Source organism: Amblyomma maculatum, chromosome 1 (genome assembly GCF_055883805.1).
Source record: "Amblyomma maculatum isolate TAMU_Amacu chromosome 1, ASM5588380v1, whole genome shotgun sequence".
In the NCBI taxonomy this organism is placed as follows: Eukaryota; Metazoa; Arthropoda; class Arachnida; order Ixodida; family Ixodidae; genus Amblyomma; species Amblyomma maculatum.
The window spans coordinates 350,776,265-350,798,103 of NC_139344.1; the positions used below are offsets into that span (position 1 = coordinate 350,776,265).

The window sequence follows — 21,839 nt, forward strand, 5'->3', positions numbered from 1 at the left end:
TTAAACTTAATTTCAAATTTAATGCAAATGAACGGGTAAAAGCGCTGGTCTCTACTGTGATGTATTCTGTGCACGCAGGAGGTGCATAAAGAGCATTGCAGAGTATGAGAGTAAACGGGCAGGACATTGGGTATGCCTTGATTAACAGTGCGTCTGTTTCGTATGAGTTTATTTAATCTCATCGTACACATTTTTTTAGGCCATTTACTTAAACATGAGAAAGTGCGCAACCCACTCTCAGCTTCAGCAAATAGAGTGGGACAGGGAGGTTTACTGAAACAAAATCTTGAAAGGTGTGCCTGTCCAGAACTCTGCGAGCATTGTTGCGCTCTGATCGAATGACGACTGAGAGGATATTTTGTACACCTAATCGCCACGTGATTTTCTGTTGCCTTCTATGCACACTAATCCTTTTTCATGTTCGGCTATAAAGGACATCGTGCAATAAATCAGCCCGTCCACGTGCTGTTCTTCTCGCAACGTGGCTATCTATTCTTGCCGTCCCATTCCAGGACCCCACACGCTCTAGCTGCCCCATCCTAAGAATGGCCGCACCATTTATCCCTCGGCACAACATTGATACGCTACGGAATTGGAGAGTTAAAGAACGGCACCTTGAAGGATTATTTTGGAGTCACTGTATACTGCCTTAAAGGGTTAAGTAATATCCAAAAATATTCCCATTCCGGCGGATATTAGAGCGTCATTGTCACGGTATTAACAATGGAATGCGCGCCTATGTGGCAGTCTGTGTTATAACGTCATAAATCTACTTTGATGCGAGACGGAATACCACTATGCAAATTTTCACATGATTTGTAGCCGTTCCGTTGTGAAACGTATAAAAAAAAAGTCAAGTATTTGGAGCAATCGGTGAACTGAAACCTCCGGCTGCAAGGGTGTTCTAATTCAGTTTGACCCCCACCCTTTTTTCCAAGTAATTCACCCCAGAGAATCCAGAAACTAGGCGAAGGGAAAATATTGTAACCACTATAAGACCGGTGGCTACCCGGCAGTGCTATGAGTCGAACCAGGTGCCTCCCAGGGTCGGGCTGATTCCTCAAAAAAGCGCTCACGTATTGGTGTCCCGACTGAAGAAGCGACAACTATACTTTCCCGAAGTGCAACAACAGCAGACAGCGAAAGGCACGGCAAATGCGGAAGGCGGTCTCTGTACCGCTGTGAACTGGTTCAATGAATTCTTTATCAGAAGAGTGACGAGTTGCTATGGCAAACCCGTGCTGGCACTTTTTCGTCTTTATAGTCTAACACATTTTCTAGTGCTACTAGTGCTACTCTAATCGTATCATCTTGAGCAGAAGAGTCCACAAAGATGGTGCTCTTGACTTTACGGCCTTAATAGGATTCGGCATATCGAATTAACAAGTGCTGAATTCAACGGCGTCTTTACTTCCCCCGCCGCGAAGAACATAGCACTGAAAACAGCTGTTAACTGAAGTGCCTGCGAAGATAATCTCGTTTTTATCACCCTTATTTGGACTCCATGCTGCGTTCACTCGTGGATCATGTAAGCAGTGCCCCACCCCGAATCGTTAATTGTTTTTATCCTTTTGTACAACCGCTACTTGTCATCATCGTGATTTGACCGTACACCACGGCCGCCGCGTTATGTTGTACACGAAATCGTGGTATGCCGTCAACCTGGTGTAGATGCCTGGATGGCCCTTCCGGCCACAGCCGATGCCAGTCGACACAATGCCCATCTGAAGCACACGGCCGGGAATATGTGACGATGACATCAATGGTCCCCCGCTGTCTCCCTGCGTATTGTGTAAAACAGAGTTTGCAGTTTGTCCAAATGGCTGTTGCTAAGCACCCATACTGGAAACATAAAACATTTATAAATATATATAACAATATAAACGATTCAGTCCGGTGTTTGCTTCCAGTCTCGCCCCTTAGACACTTCGCGCCCCGATATAGCTATGTGCACTGCACCTATCTTCGCGGCTGCTATAACCTTCCCTGAATAATGTTCGTGGTGAAATATTCTGCTCTGGCAAGCACCGTTTTCTGTCGTTCTCATGCTCAGTGATGGCTGGAGATGACAGCAGTTCAGCTATACATTCCATGAATCGGCTTTTGTTATAATTGTGGCAAACAATCATTTTTAACGGGATCTTTACCCCGTTTCGCCGTTTTTCACTGAAGGCTGTACCATGGCTCGCGAAAGGGATCACACGGCGTCATCCCAGCCTTAAATCGAAATCTACATTGCAGTCAAATATGCCACGAGCAAAAAGGTATGTCATTTAACTAGGGTTAGGTTTCTGCGAAACTTCCTTGAGATTTCGTCCATGCTAAGAATAGTTGGGCGGTTTAGGACTTTGGTGGTAACCTGTGTTTTTAAGGTTAAAGCGTTTGGCGCCACCAGAATATGTCGACAGAGCCTGTCATCGGGAACTGACACCTAAGAAAAAGAATCACTGCCGCTGCTGCGTTGTAAACCCCCGCTAGAACGAGATTAGCTTCACCAGCCTACGCAAGAGATCCCTATACTATTACTGCTATGTTTCTACTGCACTCAAAATATACAATATTTGTACGCGGGCTGTCAGCCGTATTTGACTGACGTAACATGCCTAAAAAAGTTTTGGGATTTTTTAAGTTTCAGTATGTGGGAGTCTGTCACGTGCCTGATCCACTAGTCTGATAACATCACAAAAGCTTACAGCAGCTAGCTTAAAGTATTCTCTGACTGACTGTGCGTCAACAGATGCGTGACGCACCACCATCCTGACTTGCTGTGCAAGTCCAACTCTCTTAAATATCGCATGCAGTGTCCAATCAGGTATCTCCCGATTGGATGCTGCGACCACAGCCAATCATACCTTGATCGTTTGAAGCTGAAACTGTAAACATCGTTGTTTTTTTCACGATCCAACTCCAAACCCAATCTCGCGCTTTGCAATGAACATCGTTGCCTTTATAGACTTGAATCTGCGAGGACATTTATCATGTAACCCGCATTCATGGATGAGCACGCACCTGACAGGCGTCTTCCTCTGCACCCCCGGCGCATAAATTGGAGTCGAGGATGATGGCGCCGTACTTGGCCATACACTGCGGCTGAGAGACGAAGGCGACGGCAGCCTCCTTGGGAGTCTCCCTGTCGCGGCCCCCTGAAACAAGAAATAAAAGCAAGAACACGTAACTTCCTGCCTGCAGCATATAGGTCAAAGCATAATGCTATACAACTGACTCTCTATTTTTACTTGTTTCCATGATGCGCCCAACTATGCGCCCAGCTGCTGCGTGCATTAGCAACACTCGAAAGAGCTTGGAATTAAACTAGCTGAGGTGCTCCATTCATCAACATTATCATCATCATCACCCGGGCCATACCCACTGCAGGGGGAAGACCTCTCCCATACTCTTCCAACTAACCCGGTTCTGTGCTAGCTGCATCCCCTTAACCTCTGCGAACATATTAACCTCATCCGCCCACCTAATTTTCTGCCGCCCCCTACTACATTTTCCTACCCTTAAAATCCAATTTGCTACCGTAAGCGACCATCAGTTATCCTCCCTTTGCACTACATGCCCTACCCGTGCGCCTTTCTTCGTCTTGATTTTCACTAGAATGTCATTATTTGAGGTATTTCCCTTACCCGCTCGGCACGCTTCCTATCTCTTAATGTTATACCTGCCATTTTTCGTTGCATATAGCCCTTTGCATCGTCTTCAACTTAAATAGAACCCTTTTCTGTTATCCTCCATGTTTCAGTCACATATATGAGTACATGTGAGATGCAACTGTTGGATGCTTTCCTCTTGAGCGATACCGGTAAGCTGCTAGTCATATTCAGCGAGTACTTGCCAAATGTGCTCCAACCTAATTTTATTCTCCTAGTTATTCTACTTAAATGGTCTGGGTCTGCGGTTAATACCTGTCTAATATTCTCCTACCACTTCCAGTGTTTCGCTACCTGTTGTAAACTGCTGGTTCTTCCCGAGACGGTTTAACATCGCTTTAATTGTCAGCATATTGATTTTCAAGCCTTGCTTCCTGCTTTTCCTGTCTAGGTCATCGATCATTTTTTGCAGTTTATCCACGGAGTTACTAAGCAAGGCAATGTCATCAGCGAATCTCAGATTGCTGAGGTATTCTCCATCAACTGTTATCTCTAACTGCTCCCATTCCATGTCTCTGAATACTTCTTCTAAGAAGCTGTGAATAGTACTGGGGAGGACGTGTCTCCTTGCCTAACACCTTTCCTTATGAAAATTTTGTCATTTTCTTTATGCAGAACTAGTAACTCAACTCAAACCTAGGCTGCTGGTCTAGCTACATTTCGGGGTCCCTATACATTTCTTTATTAATCAACACGGTTGTTGGTGCCTTTCTCCAAAGTTTATATACTGCCCCATCTGTCTTCCCAATGAGGAAACGAGGAAACCTATACTCAAAACAGGCACTCTGAGGTCATTTATATACTCCTGTTTGGAATCAAGGCTACCGCATGCAGTCACTGCCTTTCGAGCTTGTTGCGCCTACGAGAGCAGACAGTAGCACGTATTATAATATATAAAGGGCTTATCAACACACTAGTCGTAGCCAGCGTAATGAACACGAACAGCTACCTCTGCCTGGCATCTCACCCAGGTTACGAAACAGACGAAACGTGTTGAACGAACTTGAAAACTGCAAAACGTAAAAGACGATGGTTGGTTACCGAAGCCAGGAGAAAGTTGTACGATTTCCTCACTGCTGAGTAACGACGAGCTTCATATAACCACACTCGAAGGTCCTTCGTCCCCAGAGTTCCAAGTACCTGACAGCTACGTGCCTCATCATAATAGTCAGACAGCGGCTCATAAAATTATTGTCCTGTCGTACTCTAAGGAATTGCGGAAATGTATTTACCGTACGACTCGCGTCCCCAGCCGGCGATGATTCCGTACTTGCCCACCATGTCTTCGGCATCAAGCGGCAGGCAGATGGGTTTTTGAAACTCGTCGTAGAGAATGGGAAAAGAAAGCTCTAGCACGGCGATGTCGTTGACCAGGTTCCTCTTCTTGTACTCCGGGTGCATGATGCATTGCTCGACGTCCTGGTGCAGACCTTCAGTGAGGCGGTGCACGCCTGTCTTGACGGTTAACTTCTTTTGGCTAGTGAAAAGCAACATCAAAATGAAGTTTCTAAAATTAATGGCACTGGCCTAAATTAGTAGACCGGGAACCACACACCCCAGATACTCACTCACCGCTCACTGTTTGTTATAAAAAATGAATTAGACGAGGGATATACCTGTTTTGCATTGGTTTTTTTGTGTGTGTGTGATTTAGCATTTGATATATGATTCCACTCGTCGAGACCTTTTTAACAATATGTGAAGTAAAATTTTAGGGAAAGTCCAGTTTTTAATCATAAAAAACTTGTTAAGGACAAATAGTCTCAACTTGCAATTAGTTTTGCGCATTCAAAATGATTATTTTGAACAGTAACAACATCTCAATTTGTGCAAGTTACGGTTGCTTTCGTTATAAGCCCTCTGGCTTCAACTTTTTACCGTCGTAAACTTTTCGATGTGTTGCGGTGACTATTTCTCATATACTGCAGCAAGAAAGTCCGTACTCGGGGTGCCATCTAGAAACATTAAAAAGAGTTCATACGTTTGCAGCATCGAGAGGAGCTGTCGCATTTCGATGCTTGTCAAAATGAAAAATATATAGTTTGAAGAAAGCAAAAGGCGCTTTACTTTTTCACCTGTTGCTGAAAATTTCAGCTGATTCGTGAAGGCAGAAAGGAAGGAGAAAGTAGAAAGTTGGAGAAGGTAGAGAGAATGAGCGGCCGTAGTGAGAGGGCTCCGAAACATTTCAACCAGCAAGGTGATCTGTAACGTGTGGTGACATGAAATATGGAGAGACTTTTGTCCTGCAGTGGGCGTAGTCAGGTTGATAATTATGATTATGACGATGATGATGACGTTGCTGATGACGATGGCATCGCACAGCTCACGGACTTTTTAGCGTTTCGCGCCTACCCATACTCGCAAATTATAAACTGAAGGGAGAATCTAAACGGTGATATTTTTCTAAGACGCTCGCCAAGGTTAGCTACATCTCGTACGCGCCTTCCTACCTAGGACACTGCTATTAATGAGTTAGCTATAATCCCCATCGTGAACAAAAGATGCCCACCATAGTGTTTTGTACAAGGTCCACGTGCGACAGATAGTATGTGGCAAAGTGGGGAAGGAAATCCACCTATGCACTTGCAAGGGAGAGGAAGAAGAGGCAGGCAGGCATCTGCGGCACGCAGAGCAAAACAATGAGATTAAAAAAATGGCTTTGAAAATTTTATACCGATTAATAATGACCAAGGATGTCATGGCGAAATTCTATATAAGTAAGAATGACTCGAAAAAGAGGAAACAAAATTTTCTGAGCAGTTTTATCACGCCAAGGTGAGCCAGCAACTTTTAATGAACAAAAAAGGTGTGGCAGACTGATTAGAATTTATAAGAAGATAAAAAGTATAAGAGCAGCAGTTAAAGGGAGGCGTCCAAAATGTAAAGCATATTCATCACATAATGTTATTAAGCGCTCTCGGAGTTTATAGACTTGCCTTATTATACGCTGCAGCCATGTTGAATTATTTTACAATGACAGCGTTAAATGAAAAAAAGGCAGTGCTGAGAAGACTTTACATGTATGTACAACACTATGTGCGCACATCGCAAATTGCCCATGTCGACTGAAATGTTTCTCTAGCTAAATAATAATTGTTGTAACGTCGCCAGTTCCAATATTTTCTGATTCCTCAGAGTATCATACCAGATATCGCCATGCCCTTGCAATAATAGCATCATACTCACGTGGTAAATTCTTCTCAACACACCTTTTCTGCAAGGATCATTACTGCCTGGAAGAGTCTCGCTGATTATGTTGAGATGCAGATGTGCTGCTCATCCATGCGGGCAAGAATCAAGAGTTGCCGCGAAGAACGATGATGGAATTCCTTTATATCATTACGCAAGTATAAAATAGGAGCCAGCACAGCTGGGTGGCCATCGCGATGAGCTAGCAAAAAGCGCGCCACGCTGCACACGGCGCCGCGGTATATAAACTTTTATCAGGGGGATGTGTCCCAGTAACGCACGTGTCGGTATCAGTTGGCGCGCAACTACAAAGCAGAAGCCTTCGTATTTAAAACCACATAAATTCGATGTTATTCATAAGCATTTTGCGGTATTGTATTCTCTGAACATTTATGTGCAATTTTCTTTAGTAAATGCCTGCGTTTTTACATTTTCAGAGTGCTATGCTCCAACGTGTTATGACCTTGTATCCAAGACCATAGTATACTTTAATAAACTTGAAAGTTTATCAGGATAAATAAGAAGTAGGCGTAAAAAAGGTTCGGCTTTTCTCGGTTGTTCAGAAATTGAAATTTTGCATAGTACCGCTCGGTGTAGTTAATTCATTTCTTGTAGAGGCGCAGCGGCTTCTCGTACTAAGGGGAGTCAAAAACTATTACCAATATCGAAAAACAACCATCCAACCGCCATTGCAATTCCCTCTGCTAAACTCATAATACCACAGACAGCAACATTAGTAATTCCGAAAGAGCACTTAAAAGAACTACCAATAAGTTTATTCTCGGAATGGCAGCTGCTCAGAGGGTGTAAAATGTGCCGGACAATGTACAGCACGCACGGCAGCACCATAATAACTGCCTTTTGCCGAAAGCAAATTTCCGTTACAAGAAGCGAGAATGGCATACCGAGAGCATAGCTGTTAAGGGTTAGCCGTCAATATTTGATTTGTTTTGTGCATTACTGCGTAATTGCGCTACTCACCCGTCGCAGCAGTGCGCCGCGGTCAGAACGTGACGTTGTGAGATCAAGCTGCCAACACAAATGAAGTCTTGGTATTTGTCGAAAATGGCCACCTGCGCACAAGAGAAAATGAGGATCGGAAAACATAGCCTTAACATGTTAAATCCTAAATATCAAATAGATACACATATCTTGAAGATGAAGGATGTATGAGAGTTCCGAAGTAGAAAGAACCTAACGAGCTACAACCAACCCTGCGTGATAGCCTTAGTGATTTGATGTTCGGTTGCCAGCCGCGCAAGAGTTGGCTCCATCTTGGCCGCGGCACCGATGTTTCAATGGCGACGGAATACGGAAACACCTATGTACCATGCGATGTCAGCGCATAGTAAGCAATCCTGGCGTCTAATTAATCCGCAGCCATAAACTACGGTGTCCCTCATAGTCCGTGTGTTGGTACGAAACATTAACGCCCTCCCCTCCCTGAAAAATACAGAAATGAATATTTGGATGACGTTTCAGCTTCGCCATTAAGGACACGGCACGACTGTGTTAGCGGCTTCTGTCTGCAAACCACATGGGTCCCCGTTCGTGTACATCCCCTTGCTACTCGATTAAATACTGATTTCTTAATTTGTGTCTGTGTTATCCCACTCACACTGATTAAGATATAGCCTTGATCTTCCAAATTATGTACAAGGCCCTCCGAGATAGGTAAAAGGTCTCGTTCCTGATTTTTGTTCATAACGCTAACAATACCGACACTGGATTTTTCTGTAGACCGGAACCTTTGACGCTATAGCCTTAACAAAAATAGATACAATGAAAATAGACCTTACCGGTAGAAGAAATATTTGGCCTCATTCTTCGACATGGCACTTGTTTTGGGCTGCTCACACAAATGTTTATCTCTTAAAAGCTGAAGCTTTGAATGCCTTCAAACAGGGGCAACCATTACGCCTGCACTGGGTCACGGTTAATTCATTTTCTTGTCAAGTTCGTTCTTGTGGTAGTATCAGCAGCAGCAGCATCAGAACATCCAAGTCAATTACACTGGAGGACAGGTCATTGCTAACGAACATTAAGCAGTTTTTGGACAACCGTAACCACGACGTTTAAGCCTGCTCACGAACCTATCCCTAAACCAGAGCGTTCTCCTCTCTTGCTAAGTTCGCTATTCCGTAGTTTCGGCTCTATAGCCTGGTGGTAAGTAGTATTGTTTCTGCACAACAGCACGATGAAAAGAGAAAGTTGGCGTTGATGAATGGTACCATGTATCGAACTTCTCTGGACTCAGATCTCTGGCTTCGATGGACTTACCAGCCAAGGGTGCTTGTGCGCGTAGTATTCCTGGCCGCCTACGATCCTAGGAATCAGCTGCTGGGGAATACCACATCGAGCGTACTCTGGAACAGACATATACAACATAAGGAAATTATGTCGATTTTTGTATACAATAAAGGACGTTAATTTTTGCCCATGTGACAGCCCTACTTTCGATAACAAAGACAACATTGTGAGTGATACAAGGTGAAGGGAAAGGTTTCAATGTTTTCTAGTGACCATGCAATGACGAGCACATGACTTGCAACTTATCCTTGGTTACTACTCATCGCAATAACTGTTATTACCTTTATTATTGTGAAAATGGTTAAAAGTTGTTTTTGAAAATGAACACCTTGTTGAAGATTCAAAAGCTTACTAAAGAGATAAAGACAATCAAGTTTGGCTTTCGAGCGAACATCTGGCACGTTTCTCTGAGGAATGCGCTTAGATCTTGGGGTAAATATTACCTTTTAAGAGGTCGCTCTAATATTCAGGAATCCGACTGCTCTCCCGGAGCATGACAGTAGCTCACAGACGTTGAACTACTCTTTGCTTATAGCATAAAAATATTCAGGAATAGCTTCTGATCGTAGCTGAGCGAATTAGAAACGACGTTTCAGAAATCACAAACAGCGTTTTATAATTCATCACAATATTGTAAGTATGGTTCGTAGCATATAGGCGGCTATGATATGTAGCATCACGTCACAATATAAAGAAATCGTTGATTTGTTTTCCTCCAGGGCACATTAAAATTTAATAAGCAATGAGCAGCAACCCAAGGTGCCGCCGGTTTCGCAGGACGACTTTGAACTCCCAAATAGGTTTTTCATTCACTCACCGCATTTTACTGGTATGTACTTGTCCGTTGCCGGAGGGGACACTACGGACACTGAAATAAAAAGTAATTGATGCGAGAAATATTCGCGCATTGTAACTACAATAAAGACAATAGACATCGCAGTGCCACATCACGGGCATTGCGATGTTTGGTTTTGTAAATCTTGTTAAACATGAATAAACATTTGGCCACTTAGCATTACTGACAAGGTTTGCACGAAACATTTATTATTGCGAAAGGCAACTTGTTGTGATAATAACTCTCAAGGCGAAGAGAGCTAGATTTTAAGTTGCACAGCCAATCACGCGCAATAGGTAAGAAAAAAAAACTTAAGCGCTCTTCCGTCTCCTTCCTTCCTCCTCAACAAAGCAAAGCGCAAAAAAGCAAAGCGCAAAGTAAACATCGCGCCAATCGCCAGAAGATTTGCCCACGATTATAATTTTTGATTGTGTGAAATTTGAGAGCAGCTCTCAGGTATTTTGGTTTCGGGGTGAATACTCTAAAAATTTCTAGAAATATGTACTCTAGAATGAAGAAAGCAGATTTTCTAGAACAAATTCTCAGCTACGGTGGATGTATTTGCAGTGAAAACTTTAATAATTGCGTAACTAATTAACTAAAACTCGCTAACAATCTATTTGATTTTCACATTTTGATATTTCTAACGGGGAGTTGGAAGCGGATGCCAAGCCAGTTCCTTATAAGTTTTTAAAATAAACAGTCATTTTCTAACTCTCTGCAGCACAAGTAAATCCACCGATTTTTTTTTTTTTTTGCGCAAAAGTGACACAACCCAACGTCCAATAAGTGCCCGGCCATGTCACCTGCCCTTTGTTTTTCTCTCACAACGCCGACAGCGCCATTTGATTTATTTTTATTTTTAGCAGAACGGGTGCATTTAGCGCTCTTGCGATAACAGTCACTTGGATGAGTGATATTGGCAGCATCTTTGTTGTCGCTGAGCAATACACTTGATTGTATGCAGTGTACGCTATATGCCTGCATAAATAACTTGCACGCAGCATTATTATATACGACCGATGAGTCCTACCCATGCAAATCCTGTCATTACCTTCCTCGGTGTACTTTATTGCGACTCGAGAAAGTTCTCGAAGAATCTAGAATGCGTTCTGTTCTCCTGTCAGCCACTTATTTTCGTTGCTCTTAAGCAAAACCTCCATCGTGGGGGTGGCTACTGCTCCTGGCCCTTCGGGGCTGGGACTGGTAGGTCTGCAGAGCCAGTAGCAAGTCCGTGCATTTTCTTTTCCTTCTTCTTGCAGTCGCAACAACAACCTTCATCGTGATAGAAATATACGATTGACAATCCATAGTGCAGCTTATTTTCTGAGCTACTTTCCCCTCCATGATTCACATATGAGTATATTATGGTTAAAAGCTGAAAGCCCAGTGAGATGATAAAACCTGACATGACAGAAATTGAAAGTAAATTTATGAAAAGCTGGTTTTTCCGCGGTGTGTGAAACTGGTTGAACGCCACTTTGTGTTGTAAGATTACGGCCTAAGAAGAAGATGAATTAAGAATAAAAATAAAATGGGCTAATATGAGAAGCAACGCAGGCGAACTGTTCTGAAAAAAAAAATAAAGGGTCGCATTATGGTAGATGGGCTAACATTTGACAATGAAATCGGTGTGGTACAGAAAGCGGTAAATTTCCGAGGTCGGCCATAGTAGCAAAGGGCCCTCGACTCCCTTTTTTGTATTAGTACAGCGGTAAGTGCTTACAATTTATAAAGACTTTATACGCCAGTAATATATGCTGATTTCGATTGAGCCACAATCATAACAGCACCGACTAACGCCTTGCTCTATATGACTGTGAAAATGGCACGCAGCCAGCACCTGAGATTTGGGTTCTGACCTGAATTTCTTTTCTTGCATAACAACGAGATTGTGGATTATTTTTGCTACAGAGCATGTCGTAGAGAATTGCTGCATATTAACGTCGACCACGTAGGGCCCTCTAACGCATACACCAGAAACTCAATGAGCGACCATTTTGTATTTCGCTTCGTTAAAAATCTGGCTCTCGCTACCGAGATTGTATCTACAGACTTGTGACGCAGAGGCGAAAGATTTGATTTCATCTGGATTAATCGCAGTTAAGGAAGGCATGATTACGAAAATTTTGACAGCCGTGTTGGTTAAGGTTCATACTCAAAAAACAGCGGACGAAAACAAAGGACAAGAAGAAAGCAAACCGCAGGACCATTTGCTCACACTCTGAATTCCTTTGTGTCAATTTTTGTGCACTGTTTTTCCAGTATGTAAAGGCTTGGTGTTTGCCCTTTTAACTTTAGATCGATCTCTTTCTTAGCACCATGTTCATCTGCCGCTATGTGGGCGTCAACTGCGGGCTTAACTGAATAAGAATAATTAAATCTATGTGGCAAGCACTACATGGCCGTCTTTACGTACTGCGGCGAGCATGCACACGATCTCATGACTACGTTTTAAAGAGCCAGAACGTATAGCTGATGTGTTTCAGAACGTCTACGATAGGTGTGGCTTTAGAAAACAAAATACGCCTAATATCCGTTTTATATACTACATCTACACCCTCTTATAAAATACAAAAACAGCGCCTCATGGCCGTTTGCATCCATGGTTTCGCACATCGCAGGACGCGTTTAAGCGCAGAGAGAAAAAAAAAATTGTCGCAAGAGATAGTCATTTGAGGCTAAATTTTTCGGCTATATACTTGAAAAAGTTTTTGTCAAATTCAAGAAAAGGCGTTCTTAACCAGATCAATGTTATAACGCCTAAAGCTTTAAAATGTTGTACCTTCTTAATTTCAGCTTGATCTTCATTTATCCTCACCTGTTGGGACAATGTCGAAGCGCAACTTGAAACCACGTCCCTCTTCGCAGCAGTCGCTGACGAACTTCAGTTGGACTTGCCTGGTGGTGGACACGATTGTCTTTGGCCGCGTTTGTCCACAGTACCTGCATGCGTACACAAGCCATGCATGCTGTAACAGTGTGAAGGCGTGTGTATATTTCCACTTCTATTTTGCATTTCAAGCCGTTAGCGACTTTATAGCAGCGTAGCCTCAACTTTTACATCCCGCCGCGGCGCAGCAGATGAAAAGCCCCACACATGCGCAGTGAGGCGCATAGCCAAGTGATGACTTCACCACACGTGCGAAGCAGAAACGGCGACAAGCAGGCCACGAGCCACTATGCACGCAGCTGAAGGTCGGCTGAAGGTCAAACTGCGGCATACATGAAACGCGCCGCAGCTAGCCCAGTGAAGCTTTCGCTTCGAAATTTCGTCTCAGTCTTTTTCCTGCACTATGCCATCATTAAACTTTAAGCAACATGCTCATTGCTTCTCCCCAATACGTTTCACGCCGCACTGGTCATGACCGCGAGGTTGGAAATAAAACATTTATCATTATGTGAACATTTCATTTCTTTCTTCAGCATCCAACATGTGAATGGAACCACCCTCCCGCTGAAATTATCGTCATCAGTAGTACCTAACATTAGCGTACATATCATAAATCCCACAATATTTATCAGAGCCATCGTTCTTGTTAGGTATTTCTTGTTTGACCACTCTCGTGTTTAATACATCTGGCCGTGAGGGTTCCATATATAAATAAACTCGTCGAATAAACCGGAAGTATTTCTTACTTGAGGTTCTTTTTTATAACGCAGAACGGATGCATGTGATAGCCTGAGAAAGCACGCTAGAATTTTCTAGTACCATGAGAAAACCTCATACGTAATGGTGGCTTATGGGAGTCACTGGTCTTATATCGGACTCCCTGGCGCGTAATGCTGCCCCGCTATCCAGACAGGCTTATCAATTGAATGACAGAAACGTAAAAAAGACGACGCTAACAGCATGCCAACAACGTGCAGTGTAAGAAAATGGAGACTTTAAACAATAGTCGGTGTGCTGTGTTCACGAAAGTGTGGCGCTATTTCTGTTCAGTATGTCATCATCATCAGCAGCAGCCGTACTCTGCCCACTGCAGTGCGAAAGCCTCTCTATATTCCTCCAAATAACTTGGTCCTGTTCTGCATCCGCCTGACCTCAGCGAACTCCTTAGCCTAATCCTCCCACCTAACTTTCTTACGCCCCCTGCTGCGTATACGTGTTTCCCTTGGTATCCAGTTGGTTATCCTTAGCGACCATCGGTTGTCCTCTCTCCATGTCCTATGCCCTGCCCATGCCCATTTTTTGTTCTTGATTTCTACTACGATGTCATAAACTTGAGTTATCTCTCGAATACACCCTGAACGCTTTATATCTCTTAAAATTACGCCTACTATTTTTGGTTCCAGAACTCGCTGCGTTGTCCTCCACTCAAGTACAGCGCTTTTCGTTAGCCTCCATGTTTCAGCCCTGTAAACTGATAGTCAAGATATTCGTGTATATGCCAAGTGCGCCTCATCCCGATCTTATTGTCTTGGTTATTTGCTTTGCGTGGTCAGAATATGCAGTTACTACCTGTCTTAAGTAGACATATTCGCCTACCACTTCCAGTGCTTCGCTAGCTTTTATAAATTGCTGTTCCTTTCCGAGGATTTTTAACATTACCTTTGTCGTCTGCATATTATTATTTGGGCTTATCGTTCTGCTTTTGTTCTCCAGGTCATTAATAATTATTTGCAATTCATCCCCCGATTTAATTAACAAGGCAGTGCCATCGCCGAATCCCAGATTACTGAGGTTCAGAGCGTAAAGACCAGTATTTTTGGCCATCAGCGTACAAAACATGTAGCTGCTTAAAACGGGCCTCAGCCACTCAGTGAGTGAATTAAGATATAAACAAAACCTCCCTGAGTAATTTCGCGTTTTCTGAAAAAACATTTGGCGAAAACCTGAAAGCAGGTCGCCCCATTACGGAGAACAAAGTCGCTCTCAAACGCAATCTGAGCTTGTAGCGCTGCTTGTTACTGTTTTGTTGGGCGCATATATGGTCGGTCGCAGCAATTACTGAAATTGTACGTTTGTTTCCAACTGTAGGGTCATTTGGCCTTACGGAGAGAAATCAATGTTTCGCTGAACTTGTACGTAGATTATAAAGAGCATAAATCAACACGGTTTGCAATTTTCGAGAGCGACATTGGATTTCTGTCCTCCATAAACTTCCATATACTAAATACATTTGCCGCCATCAGCTAGTATACATGGGTGGCGGAGCTGTGTACAGGTCATAAATTGGCAAGGTAAAATTAAAAACGCATACCTCTCTTCGTTATATGGTCAATTTTCGGTTTTCCTAATGAGGAGCACTCAAATATTTACAACCATCCTCAAGAATCCTCAGGCTATTCAAGGCCTGGCGGCTCTATTACTTCAGCCATCTGGGAGAGCATAACACTTCTGAGACTCCGAAAACCCTCATCTATGAAGCTCATTTCTGCTGCGCTTCTGCATGTTGCACTTCAAGTCTGTCTTAAGTACCCTCGACAGGCCGCACAAAAGCATGCTGTGAGCTAAAGACTTGTGACCAACGGTAAATTTTCAGACCGCAAGAAAGTTCATTGCTCTAGAAGCCAAGAATTTCTCTACTGTGTTCCGATAACCAGTCAATTGGTGTGGATATTTTCAGAGCCTGTTCTTATCTTACCATTGTTGCCTTAGCCCCGCTTAATATACCCACCGTATAGTACATGTGCTGCAATCTTGCGCATAGTCTTGCTCTGCGGTCGTCGACGATAGGCTTACCGGTGCGAATCTGTGCGGAAGTCCCCAGTCCGGCTAATTTCCAGGTAGTCCATGAAGCAGGTGTTGTGGTCATCGCTCCTGATATCGAACCATCCAGTGAAGGTTATCTTGACACGCATCCTACTCGGTGCCTGCGCCATAGGTTAGCAATCCTGTGGGTTTCCGTCTACTAGCTTGGCGCCTAAGTTCTCTCTCTGGCATCCTCTATTAATCATATTCACTGAAGAGAGAAAAATGTCATATCCTGGTGAATATAAATTGTAGAATTGTTTCAGTGAACTGTTTTTGGGATGTTCTACAGACCTTCGTAACTGAGAAGACTATCATTGAATGCTCTATCAAAAGTGGATGAGACGCGGCTCTTCAAGGTGATCTAACCTGTATTTTCCACACGCACAGCCTGTGTGCACCGTAGCTGTACGGGTAGTCTGGCGAAGTGATGAAGCCCGACGACTGGTCCTTGATCAGTCCCCCACATGGCGACTGGTGGAGACGAACGCGGATTCGGAAGCCGCGATCTCGCCCATCTTTGTCCGTGTACATGCGCATGACGATCACGCTGTCTTCCATCAGGAAGTTTCGGCCACTCTGAGGACCGCAGTACCTGGTGGTAAAGGCACAGTCATAACCCGCTTCTGGGAACAGCTGAGAGCTTATGCACATTGTCAGAGTGGAAGTATGGCTATTTTTCTATTACCAATGTCTTTATAATCCGTGCCTGTTGCTAACATAGTTTTCGGGGCTCTAATTGCACATAACCGCCACAAAATGTCTTAACGATGGTCATATCAAAGAGCTCTCTGCCGCCCTTCAATTCCTCGTACTTACATTTAAAAAAAATATGTCGTATGTAGCGTGAACTGTGCTAAGCCCTCCTACTAGATAATTCAACCGCATACGTCATCACGACTGCCAGGCACCGCACTTTACCATTATACGTGGCTTGGGCAACGGAGAAGTTTTCCCGAGAAGGGACTCCCGCAAACTTTAGTTAAAAGCTTCTGCCAATTATATATGGATTGAACTATTAAAACCCTTTGACACAAAAGAGTAATGCCGAGAAAGTGAAACGTAGCTACTGGCAGCGGCTGGCACCTTAAGTGACGACGCTCGTGAAACCCCTTACGCTCTCACTTCTCCTGTCCTGTCGACCATGTCCAGGCCATCCTTATGGCAGAAGGCGCTACGCTCCATGAGGAACACCTCGAACGTCACCTGGATGCGCGCCATTTCCTGCTGCACTGGATCAGCCAGCTTCACCTGTGCATACGCGCGAGTGATAAGTGGCATGTGAAGCCTCTCAATTTGTGGTTCACAATGCAGTGTCTCTGTTGGTGCGTCAGGCAATTATGATATCAGCCATCGAGCACAATGCATAAAAGAAGAGAACAGTGGCTATTTTTTTCACAATGGCTCCAAATCAGGTAGTGCCTCCTGAAGTAAGCTTTCGTTGGCCCATCAGAAAACTAGACACACCATCGTGGAAGGTGTGTCTGAGCATCTTTCTTTTTTTTTTTTCTCGCGGAATTTTCGCATAACAATCAATATATCCGTAGCTTTTCATTCGACAAGCTTCCAGTGTTTACTTTTAAGTTTTGAAAACGCCATTAGTTTTCTCGTTTCTCCTCGCTCACTCGCTAGGTGGGCTGGCACCATGCCACCACTATATTTAATCGTTTCTTGGCTTTGAGCTACGTCTAAAAAAAAAGAAACACAGTTAGAGCGGGTCATTGTATAACTCAGGTTCACAGGTAATGAGAAATTCATTTTTTATATACTATTTATGTCAAGAACTAAGTTTACATGAACACTGTGACTTGTTAGGGAGCGTTCTAATTACAACTTAACGGAGAAAGGAGAGGCAACATCAGCTATTATTCTGACGTGTTCGCCTTGACGGAAGGCGAAAAGGGAGAAACTTTTGACTTTCTTACTTGACTTTCTTTTTCTTTTGCGTACCTTGAACGGTAAAACGTCAAACGAAGCTGACATGACTGCTGCCATGCACTGAGAAAACTTATTTTGCCTATCAGCAAACCATAGCATTTGCAATAGCCGGCGCCGCATGTCAGCAGCCTATGTACTGATGATACTTCGTATCTCACAAAAAGGCAACAACACAAGTGCCATACCTTCACGGTCTGCACATTTCGGTCGAAGTTTTGTGCCGGCCTTTGATAAATGTATTATTAGCTTCATTTCTTATTCTGATATGGGAAAAGGGGGGGGGGAGGGGGAGGGGGTACTGTGGAATGGGATGGCTTGTCAGAAAATACATACAACGATAGCCGACGCCCATTGGCACCGAGCAAAGCAGAGGGATTTTTTATGTTCATCATTGTGAAATAATAGTGTAACTAGGAAGATAACCGATTATAAATAGCAGGAAAAAACTATCATATGCAGCCGAGAAATCCAAACCCACAACCTCCAAATTTCACGTTCGGTGCTGGGAGGCGAAATTCTAATTCTAACTTAAATATCCTAATGGCCAAACTCTATGCATCCGTAGCTGATTGCATTTTGTACGATGAATGGTCGTTGGTCACTTACCTCAACCTTATACTGAATTTGCGTATCGGGAGGGTAATAGTCATCTGGATAGTTCGGACTTTCGATGTACTGCTCTGGCTTTTCCTTTGTCAATAGGATCACTTTGCTTTGAAGAACATTTACGGCCACTGCAAATGTCCAAGTTTATTTTTGTCTCAGCAAAACCATCAGCTCCTAGCCTCTTTACACGCGCACACACACACACACACACACACACACACACACACACACACACACACACACACACACACACACACACACACACACACACACACACACACACACACACACACACACACACACACACACACACACACACACACACACACACACACACACACACACACACACACACACACACACACACACACACACACACACGCACACACACGCGCGCGCGCGCGCAAGCACGCAAGCACGCACAGTCAAAATTTAGCAATGCGTCTTGACTGCTGTAGTGTTCTTTGTGTGCTCATTAGGATTACAAATACTTAAGGTCTTGTTCAAAAACCGTATCATGAAGGAGTATTTCAAACTAGAAACAATTTACCCTACTTATAGGGGCAAAGTGCAAGCGTGTTCTCAATTTTGTTTCATGTAGGCTGTTGTCTTGTAGAAGCAAGGACTTGTTTCCTACGCGACATCAGTGATGCGTGGTGATAAGAGTGACAAGATAATATTGTCAGAGGAGAATGACAAGGATGGCCTGGAAGAAGCTACTTATCCGTTTGAAGAAACTTGCCTCCGTGGGAATTGTTTGTTTTTACGTGTCTTAACGCACCAAGGAGACTTGGACTATGAGGGCAAGTACTCTAGCTATTACAAGGCTCCGCCTAGATCACTAGTCTAGCGCCCTAGCCACAAAGCCAGCATGGCGCATCATAAAAAATGGCATGTTCTTTCGTGATATTCCGGATGATTGTTTCTACTAATAAGGAATCTGTGTCATAAAAATTGTCAAATATACTTCGCTGCTGTCTGAGCAAGTGAGCTGTGCAGAAAGACGGACATAATGCACGTTATAGATCTGAACGGTCAGAAGAATAGTTACCTACTGAGTACTGATTTTTGTTCTTGTTTTAAGATGCAGTATAGTGTGAAATTGAAGGCCATAAACAAAAAGCGTGACTGCCCTACTGAAATTCTCTAAACGGCGATGTGCCTGTAAATATCGAACACTAAAAATACTTATTTGAAAGCTCGTTAAGTTGGTTCTTACGTTTTGCACTTTTATAAAAGGATATCAATATGGGCTATGGAACGAAAAATGGTAGGGGTAACATTAAGAGATAGGAAGCGGGCAGAATGGGTCAGACAAATAACTCAAGTTACCGACATTCTAGTAGAAATTAAGAAGAAGAAATGGACTTGGGCAGGACATGTAGTGCGAAGAGAGGATAACCGATGGTCGCTGAGGGTAACAAACTGGATTCCAAGGGAAGGAAAGCGTAGGAGGGGGCGGCAGAAAGTTAAGTGGGCGGATGAGGTTAAGCAGTTCGTAGGGGTCACGTGGATGCAGCTAGCACAGAACCGGGTTAAGTGGAGAAATATGGGAGAGGCCTTCGCCCTGCAGTGGGTATAATCAGGCTGGTGATGATGATGATGATGATGATGATCATGATGATCAATATGTATATGGTACGTATTGTCACCAAATTTATATTACCTTCTTAATCGTAAATTACGCAGACCCCGTCTGTATCTGCTGCTCAAAAACATTCGAGCGACGCCATTTTACAAATGTCCCATACGTAAAAACCAACTCAATGAGTCTTGAGCGCTCGTCTTGCGGAAAAAAATACATTGATCAGACTAGCCGCTGTCTTAATCAAGGGGTAATAGTGCTCAGTGACAATGTCGCGCGTGTCGACACTTCTAGGCTCCTAGACAAATATTGCAGGAACTCCAAAAAAAGAGGTTTATGACAGTGAACTTCGTCGAACAATGTACGCAGAATGCAGCGTAATAGGAAGAAACCATGACGCACTAACAAGAAAGATATTGGAGGCACATATGATTGCAAGATTGGAGGACGATTGCATAAGCACACCCTCAGCAGCATTATCTGAAAAGGAATGAAGCACCTTGGATGCAAAATTTTACACTTGCCAGCTAACCACTGGCATTATTTCTTGGCGTGGACGTATTTGTGTTTTTTTCTAATGTTCACCAGCTCTTATAAAAAGGCTGCTGGCCAACCAGTAACATTCAGATGTCAGTCAACGCTGTTTTATGTCTACATAGCTAACGTGAACACATTAGCACGGACACCAACTCGCCCAGCTATCTTGGCGTTGAACAATGTTTTTTTATGTCCTCTTCTCTGTGCCTTCGAGTGCGTTCTAGCTGCGCCAGACAATGTGTAAAAAAAAAAAAATCACAGGTTATATTTCCAGTGTTTCGCATGTTATGGTGGACTGTCTTGTTTATTATTATTATTATTATTATTATTATTATTATTATTATTATTATTATTATTATTATTATTATTATTATTATTATTATTATTATTATTATTATTATTATTATTATTATTATTATTATTATTATTATTATTATTATTATTATTATTTTTTTGATGTCTTGTATTATTGCCCGATATTAACTGGTCTTGTTAAAAACCAAGGCGTACTCTCCGTCAGGTTTGTTTGTTTTTATTGTCCGTTGTTTAATCCGCTCTGAGTGTCCCATTTAGGCATCATTCTCTGCCCCGCCTCACCTGGACAACGTTATAAGTCAGCAAAAAGTGCTGTTTCTGTTACCCCATGGGAATAAGTCTACGTCGTCATTATATCCCCCCCCCCCCAAAGAGATCATAATGAGACCAATAGAATTGTAAAATATAAAGTGCACAACAGAGCTCCCACAGCCTAGAAGGAGATGCCAAATAACCACCGTCTTCAGGAACGCAAATATTATTTCAGGACCTAAAGCTCTATTAATCTGGTCTGATATTGTAGCTTGACTGATTTGGTGTTGTTTTCTTGCGGAATGTGACGAAACTCGGCTTCATATGCATGATTGTTTTCATTGTTTGTACATTTCGTTTCTTGCTCAAGTGACTGAGCATGCGTAGTTGTGTCATGCTGCTGTGTACGCGCCTTGTTGTTTTTGTCGCGCTTTACTTTTCGTTACTATTATTATTGCTGGATTTCGTCTCTTCTTCTCACTTAAATTCTTGCGATGTTTTTCTCTATGTTCGTTTTCTTGATGTATTATTGATATGCCCACTCCTGCCTAAGGCCTCAAACTGAGGCCGGCAGTATCCTGTAAATAAATAAAGTCATATATACTGAAGACACTGTCATCTCTGTTATGCCCATGATCGGCCTATCTCTTTATGAAACAGTCCTGATGCTTCTTCTTAAAGAAGCCAAGCAGACTGGACGAGTGCTATGCATTCCGCCGTGAGGTTCCCCATTGCTACTACATTATCCGCTCCGTTCTACCTCATTTGAATGAAACGGACAAATAGTACATGTCATATTTATCTATAAGACTTGCGTAAATGACTACGCTTCAAAGAGATACTGTTCTGTTGCGATCATTTGAAGGATGATGTGGAGACCAAGTGACTGTTGCGTCCACTCCTGAGGCAAACGCGTAATAT

At 43.2% G+C, this 21,839-nt stretch overlaps 1 protein-coding gene across 1 annotated transcript in view; it reads right to left on the reverse strand.

Annotated features, from left to right (window-relative positions):
• Window positions 1-1,416: 1,416 nt before the first annotated feature.
• LOC146207754 (ovochymase-1-like) overlaps window positions 1,417-21,839 on the reverse strand; it is a 30,647-nt gene continuing 10,224 nt past the window's right edge. Inside the window, exons 3-13 of the mRNA XM_084590273.1 lie at window positions 18,230-18,357; window positions 16,803-16,936; window positions 16,055-16,280; window positions 15,677-15,807; window positions 12,812-12,936; window positions 9,973-10,023; window positions 9,126-9,211; window positions 7,827-7,918; window positions 4,889-5,133; window positions 3,010-3,143; window positions 1,417-1,781 (exon numbers count right to left, since the gene is read on the reverse strand). Of these exons, the coding sequence (XP_084446399.1) occupies window positions 1,593-1,781; window positions 3,010-3,143; window positions 4,889-5,133; window positions 7,827-7,918; window positions 9,126-9,211; window positions 9,973-10,023; window positions 12,812-12,936; window positions 15,677-15,807; window positions 16,055-16,280; window positions 16,803-16,936; window positions 18,230-18,357 (1,541 nt within the window). The 3' untranslated portion in view covers window positions 1,417-1,592. The remainder of the gene's footprint in view (window positions 1,782-3,009; window positions 3,144-4,888; window positions 5,134-7,826; window positions 7,919-9,125; window positions 9,212-9,972; window positions 10,024-12,811; window positions 12,937-15,676; window positions 15,808-16,054; window positions 16,281-16,802; window positions 16,937-18,229; window positions 18,358-21,839) is intronic.